Source organism: Anguilla anguilla, chromosome 10 (genome assembly GCF_013347855.1).
Source record: "Anguilla anguilla isolate fAngAng1 chromosome 10, fAngAng1.pri, whole genome shotgun sequence".
Taxonomy (NCBI): domain Eukaryota; kingdom Metazoa; phylum Chordata; class Actinopteri; order Anguilliformes; family Anguillidae; genus Anguilla; species Anguilla anguilla.
This window is the reverse complement of record NC_049210.1, coordinates 31,249,460-31,264,859: the sequence shown is the minus strand read 5'-3', so window position 1 is coordinate 31,264,859 and position 15,400 is coordinate 31,249,460. Positions and strand designations below refer to the sequence as shown.

General features: G+C 41.9%; 1 protein-coding gene across 1 annotated transcript; it reads right to left on the bottom strand.

Moving 5' to 3' along the window:
• Positions 1-2,759: 2,759 nt before the first annotated feature.
• Positions 2,760-12,235, bottom strand: tfip11 (tuftelin interacting protein 11). The gene is made up of 14 exons (XM_035378949.1): positions 12,094-12,235; positions 11,618-11,833; positions 11,308-11,467; positions 11,042-11,198; positions 10,764-10,891; positions 10,027-10,182; positions 9,037-9,228; positions 7,949-8,278; positions 6,901-7,007; positions 6,050-6,218; positions 5,431-5,674; positions 5,025-5,167; positions 4,719-4,884; positions 2,760-3,871 (listed from the first exon to the last, which is right to left on the bottom strand). The coding sequence occupies exons 2-14, from the start codon at positions 11,821-11,823 to the stop codon at positions 3,522-3,524; spliced, it is 2,508 nt and encodes an 835-aa protein (XP_035234840.1). The 5' UTR covers positions 11,824-11,833; positions 12,094-12,235; the 3' UTR covers positions 2,760-3,521.
• Between the last annotated feature and the right edge of the window lie 3,165 nt (positions 12,236-15,400).

Sequence of the window (15,400 nt, the reverse complement as noted above, 5' to 3'; positions counted from 1 at the left end):
CATTTTTCTTTGTCATAAAACTCTGTAGCATTTAAATTAACTATGACATCCAAAATGATAGGGAAAAGGGGGACCTTTATATGGGCATGAAGTCCTGATTCATTCACAAAATATTGCAATCTTGTCCAAATAACACAATGCCTTAACAAATTGGGACACGGGGAAACTATTGTTCCTGGCTCCACCCATTGAAGGAAAGCAAGGGAAGGATGCAAGGATGGAGGAATTAAGGAAATGAGGCAAATGGAAAGTCCTTACTCTTTCAAGTGTCAGATTGAAGCAATTTCAGATGTGGAAAATGGGGAGAGGTGAATCCACAGGTCAATCATTTATATGTCACTCCAAAAAAAATACTTCCTTCCACAAAGGTTGCACTTGTGTTTCCTTGCTTAAGAATCCTTTGGAAGCCTTCTAGCTCCTAGCTCCTTGAAGGAGCATTTAACAGGTTGGAGTGTGCTTAATTATGGTGAAACTTGATAAATTTCTGGGTCAGTCAAGGACCTACGAAACAGTTCAGTGACAAGGGTGAATAAAATGAGCGATTGGAATGAGCCCCATATGTGAATTTCATTTAATTTTGACCCATTTGGCCTCCATAGTAGGAAAGGATGCAAGGAAAGGAAGCAAAGAGGTAAAATAAAAAGGGATTGGAATGCACCCATTAAACTCTTCAGTGGGAGGAAATGAGTTTGAAGCCGCTTCACCAATAGAGAGGTGAAGCGGAAGTTACTGTAACAATAGATCTGGTATACTTCTCCATATCAAACATCATGGCAAAAGCTAAATATAAGTAAAGTATGCAGCATTTAAGTCTGGGTTTAAAGTATGTGTTTCAGGGTTTAAATATATTGCTATATGCTGAATACGATTGAATATCAATTATTAAAATGGCTTGTTCTGTGTTTTTAGATCACCAAAGTAGGGACTGTTGTAATGCCACTGGTACGGGTGTCTGTACTGATCCCAAACCACGCAATTTTTGCATCGGGAGTTGTGATGATTGCAGTCTGGTGCAAAGCACAACATTTTAACTTATTAACTTGATCACACAGATGTATCCTCTCTGTCATCTGTAGCCTATCAAAGATAACCTGCAATCGTTGTCAAGTGCAAAGAGAAAAAAATCTAAATTTTCCGATTAAAACAACGGACAGGATATCTGTGGTCACAGACAATGAACAGATAGGACAGTAAATTATGTTTTATATATTTTTTATTAAAAGATTATTTTAAAGAAATCAAGGGGCATCAAGTAATGCTTAGGTGATTTTAAAGATGGTTTTTTAAATGTCATTTCTTTAAAACTGAAAAATGTGTGGCCACTGTCACTGAAGTTTTTAAAACATTGTCCAAGATGGAAAATGCACAACACGGTGCATTCAGAACGCGGTTACAGAGCAACATTCTTCTGTGTCAATAAAAACTCCCCCTCAATCGTGCAAAACCAGATAGGGCAGTTAATATTTGGAATTGGCAAAGAACACTGCAAAGATTAAACATAGAGCCTGTGAACCCCTTTGAACCTTTTCCACATTTTATTGCATCAGTGCCGGGTTGTTTATGTAACTTGTCTACACCAGCGCTACTCAACTCCAGGTCCTGCAGACAGCAGTGTCTACAGGTATATGCTCATACCATGCACTACACTCCCTCATTTCCCAAAATGGCAGACTATTTTGTCAGATGAAAAGACAGATTTTTCTGAGCCAAGTCACAACTCATGGTATGAATGAATAAATTAATGAATATGAATGAATGTAGTTTATTTCGGTCATACATTATAAGGAACAAAATTTGACAATTTGTTTGTACAGGGTACAGTGAAACATACTAGCACTTAAAATATCTTAGCAATTACAACTTTTCCTGACTGCTCTTGACTTTCAGCGATTTCCTGTCCTCTTCAAAACTAAATTGCACTTGAAAGATATTTAGAAAACATTTATTTGTACTATTAAAACAGTAAGTGGGATACAGCGCAATGCAAGATTAGTATTGATTATATTTTTTTATATTTGTGCTTATTTACAAACTGCATCAGAGTAAATTTGGTTAGTCAACATGTAGAACCTTTTTCCAAGATACTATGCCAGTAATATAATCCTTAAGATTTGGGTCTTATTAGTAGCAATTCCAACCTTGGTCAACCATCTTATATTCATAGTGCAATTCATATATTAATGTCCTACTGGAGTCACCTAAGCATTATACACAGTAAAATTGAAAATATGAACCTGATGAACAGAGTAGCCTTTGTTCAGCATTACTCCAGGAACTAGTCAATAAAAAAAAAAGAAAATGAGACCAACCACATTTTTTCTGAAAAAGATTTACTGCAAAAAATGTCTTATGTGTGAGACAAGATGTCAAACATTTTAAAAGTTCTGAGCTCTCAGGAAAACACTCACCTTCTTTGATGTGACGGTAGTCTAGTGCCTCAGCTCTTCCAGCTAAAGGTATGTTTTTAGAATGACAATGCTCTGGAGTACCACTCCTCATGTTTTGTTCACCTCCAAACTGAACATGGGCAGATTCCGGCACATAAATATTTTGGTAGCTGTACTTCCACAGAAAATATGAAACCGAATCTTACTCAGGCTCGCACGTTTACAAATAAAACGTTCTAATACCAATTCAGTCTTCTTAAAATGAATTAATATATGTACCATATACATTATTACTGAGCATATATCCAAAATATGGAGCTTGGTTTTCACCACTTTATACTGCAGATTTTAAACATCACATGTACAAAAGTGTATCAAAACAGGCAATCACTTTATTTATTCCCATTTAAAAAGCAACCAAAACAACATTTTTTTAAACCTGTAATTACTTCTCTTCCTCTATTTCTCTAGTCATTCTCAAGAAACTTTCTGCATTATGGATGGGAATCAGGAATTACACTGGGATGAACCAGCCAGCGGTATTTAGAGTAATGGTGGACTTGTCTTTTAGCTACAGGTACATTCCTACCAGTTTATTTAACCGAGAGTTCCCCATCCCAGCAGCTGATGACATTCTGTCCCCGAGGATAAAACAGGTGTTCCTGTAAATAACTAGGAGGAAGTTGGTACACTATAAATAGGTGAAATGAAATATTCCTTACCCACAAAAAGATATCTACATACACAAAATAAATACATCTGTAATCTATTGGGTATCCATTTCGTATAAGCGATCAGAGACCTGAAAATGTGGGGAAATACTAAAGCAAGTCTGCTTCTTGCTGACTAGCTGAACAGCTCTATGCTAGTGGAGTATTTCTTAATTCACAACCACTGTTGGGTGGGGATGGGTTTGCTCTCAGTCAATGTGCCATTTCACACACATCATTCAACATGCCAGACAGGATATTTTGACCACAGTACCCAGAGAAGAAGAGCTCTTCAACTACATTTCCCAGGAGGCCACATTTGACTACTGTCCCATTCTTGATGATAATAAAAAAACAGGAAAAACAAAAAATAACAAAGACAGTTTTATTTTTGTACACTGGTGTTTATGGTCTGTGGACCACATCACTTGGCCATATCGATGAGGCTCTGCAGCGAAGTCGGCACCCAGGTCTTCTCCCCCTGCACAAACACCACCCCGCGGTCGATGTAGATGACAATGCGGCCAAAGGTGTATAGCTGCTTGCCCTCGTGTCGCTTTGCCACCAGAGGCATGAAGACGATGTTGTTCTCCTCTGCTTTGGCTTGGATGAGGTCCTTGAAGTTGGTCGGCACGCCTGCTGCACCAATGGCGCGCTGGGCAACACTCTCTGCCTCCCGACGCTCCTGCAGGGCCTCGTACTGGAAGTCCTTGCGCCTTTCCGTGTGCGTCAGGTAGGCAATGTTCTCCCGCGCACCCGGCTGAAGGTACACGCCTGGCCAGGAGGAAAGAAAGAGTGTGAAATATTCCCCTAGCTGGCTACACTACCGATGGAGGTCCCTGGTCCTTGGGCAGAGACCGTTTGCCTGAAAATGTCTATGTAACTGTGCTGTTTTAATGTCTCCACCTGTTAGTCTGACCCTAAACCAGCTCATAACTAGTTCAGTGAAGTCCTTTCTGGCTCATAACTGGCTATCTAGTCACTATACTTCCCCCGGACTCCAGTAAATGGGTGCAGTACTATTAAAATAACACATATAATGCTACGCCATTGGACTTGAAAATTCTAATTCTTGTTATGTTAAAATGATCCTATCTGCTCACAGAACTCAATTGTAAATTTAACAACTGGACTGTCATCTGGACATTTTTATACAGACCTGACCACAGAAGTCTCATTACCATATTATAATAGCATTAATATTGTGCCTTATGAACATTACAGTATGCCACTAAGGGTGCAAAGGCTTGCAAGGCCACTTCTGGGTTCTATTTCCGGTTACTGTTGTATGTTTAGTGATGTATGTCACCCTCCTGCAGACCAACACATTATTCCAAACACTTGAATTTTTGCAGTTTACAAAACAGATTCACTAAGTACAAAATTATACACATTATAACTTATTTTCTACATACGTTATGATGATATACATATATACAACTGTATTTGAGAAACCACAAGTTGCTGTCTAAATCATTCATTCTCCCCATACTTATGTTATGTACTAGCATTGGCCCGAGCCCAAATTATTGTTCCAGAGAGAGAGAGAGAGAGAGCGAGTTGGAGGTGCATGTGAGGCATGGGGAGTGAGCAAAACTACTACAAGACAGACAGTACTGACCGATTCCAGACGACACTGCGCGATTCATGATGTCCAATGCTTCATTGAACTTCTCCTTGACCAGGGGGTGGGCCAGCACTGTGTCAGAGAACATGGACTTCCAGCCCAGGTACCACTTAGTGATCTCCTCATAGTTTGGGCTGTTACTGAGCCAGGAGCACAGAACCTGCAAATTAAGACAGGTACACTGAAACTCTCCAAAACTCACTCGCTCACACACAAAAACACTAACACTCGCTCACACACATGCATATACTTCATGTAGATCACACACGCACATGCACACAGAAACATGCACACACACACCTGCAGCCATTTGGGGAAGAAATTCTTGTCCAGCAGCCCGACCAGACTAGACAGGGACAACATGCCTTCCCAGTCCATGACCCAGTGAAAAGGGTCCATGTGCTGCTGATGGGGGTTCACCACCAGCTCTCCCAGACACAGCGCTGGAAAGGAGAGGGAGAGGTTAACGCTCATGACCTCTGGGGTCATCCGCAATACAGCCAAGCTCAGCCAAAACCTTACTGCTGAATCACAACAGCACAGAGAAACAAACTAAATATAATGTAAACCTCGAAACAGTGTAAACAACTAGGGAATAGGCCTGAACTACGAAAAGCAATGTCATTTGATAACTTTTATGAAAGGGGAGGAGTTAATGATGACGGACAGAAAAACCGTAGGGATTGGTGAATGGGGGGAGGCTCACCCAGCTTGGGCACAATGTTCTTGACCATGAAGGCCTCCCAGGCACCCGGGGTGAAGACCTCCTTCCAGGGCTGCAGAATGAGGCGGGCAGAGCCGTCGCTGGGGTGCCAGCGCTGCAGGGCGTGGGCCAGTTTGCTGCGGATGGGCGGGTAGAGGGGCTCCAGTCGCCCCTGCAGCAGCGGCAGCCAGGGGTGCAGCCAGGAGTGGATCGGGACCGTGTCCGTCAGAGGGTTCCAGTTCTCCACCTGAGGGGAGGGCGGGAAGGGGATGGGACACATTCACGTGTCACATCAATTTGGCAGCCTGCTTTGAGTAACCAGCATCAGATGTTCTGTTGAATCTGATCAAAATAAAACGATTATCCCAGAGAAAAGGAGCATGGCATCTAACAGCATAAGGGTTATGCAGTCTGTACTTGCCCATGCACAGTATGTGAAGTTTGATCGTCAGTGCGTACGTGTGGCCGTTTGCACTGAACGGGAAACAGCATTTTTTTAGCACAGGTGTCGAGTGGCTAATGGCATGCAGTAGCATGAGCGCTGAGTGGCGGTGTTGCTCTCAGCACTATGGGCGGTCGCATCCTTTCGTATAGCACGTATGGCGTGCTGTGACTTAGCCACCTCTCTCTGTAGTCTGGGGAAGATGAGCTGCTCCAGCAGATGGTCCAGAATCCAGAGGGGCAGCAGTGGGGCCCAGCTCTCCACACAGTCCACCATAGGACCCACGTTCCTGGGCTGCCACTGAGATACCGCGGTCCTCATCACTGGGATCCACACCTCCCACAGCAGCCTACATGCCCACACACAGCCACACAATCACGCACATGCGCGAAAAACACGCACACACACAGCAGATAAGGTTTTGAATCAAAAGACAACAGTTGGTAGTTCTGAACAGTTAGAATGTTTTGAAACACTGATGAAGAATACCAGTTCATATGCATATGGAGTCATACATAGGTGAAACCAATGAATCAAAACTTAATTGAATCATTAGGGACAGCTGTTTTCGGGCGCACTTTTTCACAGCATTGATTGAATGACGCTTACTCACAATGCTTTATTTTCTTGCTTGGCTTGACTCAAACCTATATATCCTATGATGATATCCTATGAGTATATAAAATGAATGCTTCAGATATCATGCCATATCCAGTATGTTTCTTATAAATGCATATACTGGCATATATACGGTCACCTGCAGAAAATTATTTTCAAAATGTGCTAAAACTGATAACGATGTCTACTCTTCAGAATGCACACCATACCTCTACTCTTCAGGAAGTACACCGGCTAATTTGCAGACTAAGTGGTATCTACATTCTCTATTGAATGAGAATGGTCTTACAATATCTATGCTTGACTATTGACACTTTGGTTTCACTCCAACGATCTCTGAATACAAGTGCCGCAATAGGACCTATACCTGAATGAACCAGTTAAGGTTAATTCAGGTATAGGCCAGACAGTACCTGTGGTATGGGTCCATGTGGGAGCTGTCAGGGTTGCTATGGTGAAGCTGGCCAGATTCTAGAATGGCTCGCCACTGCCCCACCTCCTCCAGTTTGTATGTACTGTCCTATGAGAAGTAAGTAAGGAAGACAGCTTTATCAAACCCTGCCACATAAACCTACATGAACTAAAGTGCCACCAGGCTAAGGATGAGCAACTGCGATTTGCAGCTTGTGATCAAATGAATATTTTTAACCCAATGGCTGCATTTAAGTTACCCCTTAAGCCCTCAAGCCCTTAGGGATGGCTCTCATCGTGGTTACGTGCCATGATGTCATCAAGCATCATTTCCAGTGACTAAGGGGCAGTAAAAAGAGGAATTCTGTAATGAGCCTTAAAATCAACATATTTTTTAACATATTCTGCTGCCCTCACCTATATCAGTGAATGACACAAGTACCATGTGTCTCAAAAGAACTGATGTGTGGGAACTGAAGTTTCCGAGATAGAAATTGTATTTAATCAAATCGGTAGGCCAATAAAGATGTAATACAAAATTCACATTTTGGCCACATAATTATTTTAAAACAAAACTAAAATTGAAAGAATGATCTGTATTCACTAGCTAGACAAGTATACCAAGCTAGTGATGGGCATTTGCCTAAAAATAAATCTGCTACAGTTATTCAAGTGCTCACTTGGATTGTTGAATAGAAATGGTGTATTTCTGATTTTAACTCAAAAACCCTGCTCATAGGTGAACCCACGTTGTCTCAAAAAGATACACATATAGTGCCATGGTGCATTGACTGTTGGCCTGATTTACGAAGACCTTTAGCACGAGCAAAACTTTAAAGACACGCAAAAATAATAACACAACCAATGACTGGTGTAAATCAAATACCATGACCAACCATTGGTCATGTTATTGATTTTGCCTGTGCTAAAAAGATTGCACGTGCTAAACGTCTCAGTAAATGAGGCCCTGTGTTAGTACGCTACTGCACGTGCGTGCGTATTTGTGTGTGTAAACCAGCCGAGGTACTGGGTGTCTCAGGGGACTCTGACCTTCAGAGGGTCCCAGCCCCGAAGCTGGTCCCGCAGAAGGGGGTGCACCACCGCCACGGCAAGGTCACCCAGGCCGAGGGACTTGTACTCCTCGTAATAGTCATTCTGCAGCGTCTCGAAGATGTTGGCGCATTCCTGCAGGGTCAGAGGCGGCGCCCCCTGGTCACTCGCGACTCCGGACTCGGCTGCCTCAAACCGCTCCACCAGCTCCATCACCCCCTCCAGGCGACTCAGAGCGTCCTGCTCCTCCGCCATCTTCTCCTGCAGGACGCTGCTCTCGTGCGACAGGGACACCACCAAGTCACGCTCGTGCTGCAGCCTCCTTGCGCTCTGGACCGCAGCAGAAACAGAAAGAGGAAAAAAAGACGGTGAGAAAGACTCCAAAATGGAGAGATGTACATCTCAACAAAAACATGTTTTTAATGTACAAAAATGCCAAGTTACTCAGGCATACAAAGTGCTGTCTAAAAGTCATTCATTAAAACTTGCAAAATCTAGGCCAGCCATTAAAAGTATTGATTAGAATGAGGCCAAGATTCAACAAACAATATTGCCTATTTTATCTCACACAAATTAAACAAGCTCTATTCCAAAGCACTGCTACCTAATGTTTCCTAAATCATTTAATGTAACTTGTCCCTGTTTTTTTTATCTTACCATCTGAAGAGAATGGTAATTCAAACATTGTGTTTCAAACAACATTAGATAGCCTATATAACACTACACCCTAGTGGTTGCACGCAATATTATTAAGTGCTGAAAAAATGAATCATTGGATTTTTGTTGGATTGACTAAATAAAATTGTAGACAGTGGTTGCAATGACGTATAGGTGACGCCTTCAACTTAATCAGCTTGTCACAGCCTACTTAATAAATACTGCATGCAACCACTGTCCAAAGATTTTTTTTGTGTAAATATGGGATAGTGAAAAGCTACGTTCAGTTTGCTATTTACAGACGCTTAGTTAGCAAGTTATGGCTTATGCCAAAAGCGAAACTGGTGGTTTAGGAGGGAGGATGATGCCGTGTTCCAGTTATGGGATTGCGGGGGGGGGGGGGGGGGGGGGGGGGGGGGTCAGAGTCTTACCTGCAGGATGTCCTGCTCGGTTAAGTCAATCAGCAACTGCAGGTTGTGCCCCAGCTCAGGCAGGGCGAAGCCGGAGGGCTTCTGGTCACGCGCAGCCACACTGAGAGGGGCCTCCTCTGGCACACTGTGCTTCTTGCTTAGCTGGCTGTAACTGTAGTAAACCTTCTGCTCCCGGCCAGTCATGTCAATCACCTGCAAAAAAACCCATGCTTACACCATGTAAGATCAACGTCATTGTGCACTGCTTCCATGCTCAGTGTGAAGAACTTTGTGGGTTCTAAGCATTTTGCTTTTTAAAATTGTATTTGGACTTTATTTTAACCAGGCAGATCAAGTGAGAACTCAATTCACTTTTGTGGTAATGGTCTAGCGAATCAGTGGGTAGGAAATAAAAGGGATTGTGAGTAGCTAGTCAGATATAAGGGGTGATTAGATGGACTTTTAGAGAGCGTTTTGTGAGAATTTGCCCAGAACTTAAGATTTCCAAGGGATCTGAGTCAGGACCACAGTTCAATGTCCCAGCCAAAGCACCTTTTTACCTGTGCAGTGCCCCCATCACTGTGCTGGGGATTTGGATTTATATTTGGTACAGAGAGAAGAGTGCCCCATATACTGGCCCAACTGGCTTACCTTCTGCAGTTTGTTAATTCCTTAACAAATTCTCTAACCAAGCAGGTGTGAAAAACCTTAACGTGAACCCTGATATGCTATAATTCCAATACCGGTCCTATATAATCCAAGTGCATACCCTATGTACTGGCCAGCGTCCTGAGAACATCTGCAATCACCAGGTCGAATGTGGAGCATGAGACAACTTGCTTATAAATCGTGTTATACAAAAAGACTAATTGACTGAATACATGTACTGACCTTGTGAGCATACTTTAATGAATGTTTCGCATTGTGGAATCTGAGAGGTCTACACCAAGACATTTAAAGACATGCACAGCCCCACAGGAGTAAAACTCACTGAAAGAAATGTGCCCTCACCTTGACCTGGGCCAGTTCTCCCGCTGGGGTAGTCACACTTCTGCCTGCCAGCTTGCCTCGAGCCTTCAGCTCATCCACCGTCCTGTAGGAGTATTTGGGCTTCTTTTTCCCTGTGCCCGGCTCTCGCCGCCATTGCCCCAACTCTCGCTGAAATTCCTGGACACAGCGAGATGGAGACAACTATAAGGACGAATTTCAGTGAGGCACATAATTTTAGCCAATGAGGACTTCTTTCCATGGGTCATCAAAATAAGAAATTTCTGGTAATGATGACATACAGTGACATATGTTAAGCAACTGAACAGGACATCAATGGCATATAAAAGTTTTTCCTCCCAAGAAATTAACGCATATATTCCAAAGTTAGGATAGGTGCCCCGTAGCTTTGATATTAAATGAATAACACGTTTATTTATGAAAGTTCAATATTTTTTTTCATGAAAAGATATCAGCCACTACCATTCATATGTAGTGATTACCTGATATGAAAATACAGTAACAGAAGAAGATCCAAATTTGGAGAGAATTTATCCTAAACAGTCAATTATGGATATTGCTGCCAGAATTACAGGTAAGTATAATTTGAATAGATGTGCATGTCATTTGTTACCCAAACCAGGTAATACTCAACTAAATAATAACACTGCTGGTAATTGTGCTGAGTTCTGTGCAGTGAATGTTACTGCACAAATGTGAAGTTGCAGCAAGTGCTGAAGCAGTTAGGAGCTGGCCTTTACCTTTTCCTCATCCTCCTCGGAGTCGACCACAGGAAAATCCTGCAGTGACTGCTGTGTCCTCTCATTGCCATATGCCCCAACTGCGCCCTTACCCTTCCGTACTTTGGCTTCAATCGGATTCACAATACCTGTGAAACAGAATCAGACAGCCATATGATGCCCTGCCATACTGACCTGTTCTCATCACACCCGATGATGCATGTCACAAGATGTCTGATTTCATGATAACACTTCACGATGCAAACCATTTTCAAACATGATTTGTCCCCAGCTTTTACCCTGTGCATTCTTTCCCAGGCCTTTTCCTGGCACATAGCCCATCTTCTGCAGCAACTTTTGGCCAATCCCACGAGTGTGTTTCTCCCAGTTCCCCAGATCCTGCCCGGCTCGGATACCACCAGCAAATGTCTTCTGGGAACTTTTGAAGTTCCCACCCTAGAGAGCCCACACAAGTACACACGGAGACACCAGTAGCTATAAGTAAAAAGGGAACGATAGTCGATGTCAAATTTATGTGAAAGTGAGAAAATGGGGACACTTCTACCGTTTGCAATTTCTTGGGTGCAGTTTCTCGAGGCGGGGGTGGAGGGCCATCTCCTTCGGTCTCAGAATCATCGGAATCACGTTGCTGCTGTTTCTCCTCTGCAGCAGTCTTCCGGAGACCTGCACTCACAAAATTCACTGGTGCCGAGTAATCCTTGGACCTGAAAACAGAGATGATCATTCTTTAACACCGATTCATTCCACGACTGTATGACCTGCCTAGCAAATGCTCATTTGATGTGGCGATTAAATCTCTTCGTTTAATTTTAGAAGAACGATGCAACTAGCTGAACTAAATAACGGCAACTTACCTCTTCCCTCCGAAGCTGGGTCTCTCGTCGTCCGAGTCGTGTTCAGCCCATATTCCATAAGTGGCTTCCTCCTTGGTCTGTCGATGTCGGCGGCGGTCGGGGTTGAATTCATTTGCCAGATCCCATTCTGTCACTTCAAATTTTTCAATCTCCACCCCATCATTATCCTGCTCGTCAGTCCGCCCGTACAGGTGGGACATAGACATATTGTTGGACCTGATGGCGAGACAGAAACGCACAAACATGAGCTAACCAGCATGCCGATTGAGAGACAAAAAAAATTAGAATAAAACATGACTTTGTTAACCTTCGTTATAAAAGGTAATAATTCCAATTGGATATACAGCTAACCAGCTAAATTAGCTAACATAACATCAGTCTGATATATGGTTAACAGATCAGTTAAGATCATTGTCAAAAGCTAGCTAATGGGTTAGCTTCAGGTTTATTTATATAAGTATATATAAGTACATTACCTCGCAAGTGGTTCCTTGTGGATTACGCTACACGGTTTCTCTGAAAATTGCAACCAATGTCTTCAAAAACATTCAACTGTCGTAAACACAATGCACTTCCTGTAGAGCCAACATCAATCGAATCCCACCTTTGCACTAACGAAGACAAATAGTTCCGTATTTATGTTCAGAGGATTTAGTAAACGTCTCTATTCTATAAAAAAATACACGACTTATCCTAAATTAATTGATTTATTGAGATGTGGGTGTGGGCAATCAATGTTTGTAGGAAATAAATACAGTCATAAATATCTCGATGGGGACAGCTGGATGGAACTTATTTTTGATCAGCGGAGGTTTAACAGCACAACACTAGAGGTTTCAGTTCGGCTTTGCGTGGACCAAGCGTGACAGAAGTGCCCACGGTAAAAAAAAAAAAAAATAAAATAAAAAAATTTTTTCAAAGCAAACGTAGCTAATTGTGCAGGGTGCACTTGTCACGTTAGTATTTATTGTATTCTGTTGCGGTTTTGTGTACAGACAAATAGTGGACACGGAACAAAGATTTTCTTTTTGCCCCCCTCCCCGGCTCCCCCCACTCTTGTCCTAATAAGCAGCACAGTATATTGATGACCTTCTTACATTTCTTTCTGATTTTATTTATACGCTCATTCCAAGTGAGCTTTTGCTCAAAACAGACTCCAATAAATCTAACTACTTTCCCGTGCTCTAATGGTTGTCCATACATTTTTAAAGAGATAGGTCTGACATTTTGTCTCGAAAAACATATAATTTTGCTATTGATAATTTAAATCCCCAATTGTTTGCCCATTTCTCTATGTAAATTGCATCTTGTATTTTCTTTATCACATAAAGGACATTTCATCCTCTTATCCAGAGAGCCCCATCATTGGCATGCAAATATTTTCCCTTCTTGTGTTATATGAGAGATGTCATTAATCATTATATTGAATAATAATGGACTGCACACACCACCCTGTGGAGTTCCATTCTTTACTAAATATACATTTATCTGAATTATCGACACTCACCCTTACTTGTATTTCTCTTCCAAACAAGAAGTCCAAAACCAAATTGTACATTTTACCATTAACACCTAATGATTTTAGAATACTATATGCTTTTTCCACATCAAAAAATACAGTTGATCTGAGCTTTCAGAATATCTGTCTCCAAACACCATACAGAATCCATAGTGTTTTGTCTCTTACAGAATCCATCCACACTGCATTAAACAGCTTCAAAACTACTGCAAGTCTTTTTTCATTTATGGAAACTTAATCTTTCCCAGGTCCGGTCATATGTGCATTAGTGATGGCTGTTTTCAGTTCAGATAGGTTAAACAATAAATCTAATGAATCTCCTTGCGATACACTTTTTTCCAATATTACAGGATTTTCTGTTATGATTTTCTGCATTGTCTGGCTTCCAATGTAAGGTTTCCAGAACTATGGACCTTTCTGAACATTTCAGCCAGAAGTTAATCTTTTTCCCTGTTACTAACTGCAGTTTTGTTCATACTGCTTAGTACTGGTAGCTCATAATTTCTTCTTCTCCCACCCATTCTTCTAATCATGCCCCATACATCTCTCTCCCGATGCTATTACAAAATTACCGCCAATATGTGTGCTTTGTGCTCTTATAATTTTCCTGACTACTGCTCAAGCCTTTTTGTACTGGATTAATGGCCGAAATGAGTGATGAATTTTCACTTGTCTAAATGCCATATTCCTTGTTTTTATGGCTTCCTTACATCTATCATTCCACCATGGCACACTCTTACACAACTACCTCATTTATTCTTTGGTATCATGTCCCCCATCTAAAAGGTGGGGGAATATTAGGTCTCACATCGTACCTTATATATCCAGTATATAGGTTTGCTGGCAACCTTTCCTCATCAAAGTTGATCATTACCGTCAAGTTACGGCTTTTCTCCCCATTTCTGTCTTCAGTCATTTAGCCTTTGTAACTTCTGCATTGGTTTTCTTTCATTCCATCCACTAACATCTTTATTAGTATATCTTTAATATCTCCTCTAACCTACTTTCTTCAGCCAAGCTGTCAAAACTGTTCATTCTTCCCTTTTCAGCTTATTCATTCTTAATGCTTTTTCTTGTTATCCATCATCTCAATGTATAATCAGCAAAGATCCATTTCTTAAGGTCCTAGCGCTCTTTACCTCCCCAACTACTTCAATTGATTTTGTTAGCTATATTGGGTTCCATTTGTCAAATGTCAAAGTTTAACCTTGTACTCCTTTTTCATTACAACTTTTCTTTCCTCTTCCAAAGTTGTTTCTGATTTTTACATTTATTCTTTTAGCTATACTCCATTCCTCTTCATTCCCACCATACTTCCATCCCTCCTCTCACTTCCTGATCCGTCACTTCCTTCTGCCATCTCCTATCCAGTCACAGTCCACTGTTGCCAATCACCCTCCTCTACTGCTACTAGTCGTTTAAGATTAATACCGCCACCAAATTCATTGCACCACCGCTCATGCACATTCCAACAATGGCGAGTCAGCGACTCACAGAGTAAGTCAGCCCCTCAGTAAGAGACATTCACTGTTCTTGGCTGGCCCTCTGGGTCCAGCAAAAAATGAGTTTTTGTGCAGTGTACTTGTGTAGCAGGTGGATAACTTTGCACTCATTCATTCAGACGTGCTTCTCATAGTGTGTTCACTTCCTCTCATTCTCACCATTTTAAGCAAACTGTGTTTATAGTCACTTCACTGTGCCTTTTGAGTTCCTACAGTGACCCTTTGAGGATAAAAATTTAAATCCCCGTGGGTCACATGATCATGACAAGCTGGTAGCCCTGTAGTCTCTGCGTGGAGTTTGCATGTTCTTCCAGTGTTCACGTGGGTTTACTCCGGGTACTCCGGTTTCCTCCCACACGCAAAGACATGCATGTTAGGTGCGCTCCTGCAGTTGCCCTTGACCAAGGCACTGGCCTCAGAACTGGAGTTGGTCACAAATAACAGCATATGAAAAGAATGGGGTGGATTTCTGCTTTATGGTAAAACTCCAGTATCACTGCAGGAATTCAAATCTGTTTCTATACAAACCTGCCTCCAAATCTACTATTGCACACTTTTGCCATTGTTGTAAAAAGGGCACGCGAATGTGCCTGCAATTCCAGAGACAAGGTGTTGAATTTCACAGCCTCCAGCAAATCGCACCAGTCTGCCAATTTTGGTGTTCACAGGAGAGATGAGTGGAATTGTTCAATGCTCTGAAGGATATAAAAATTAAGTACATTATGGTCATCATCGGAATACAAAAACTCAGGAACAAGAATC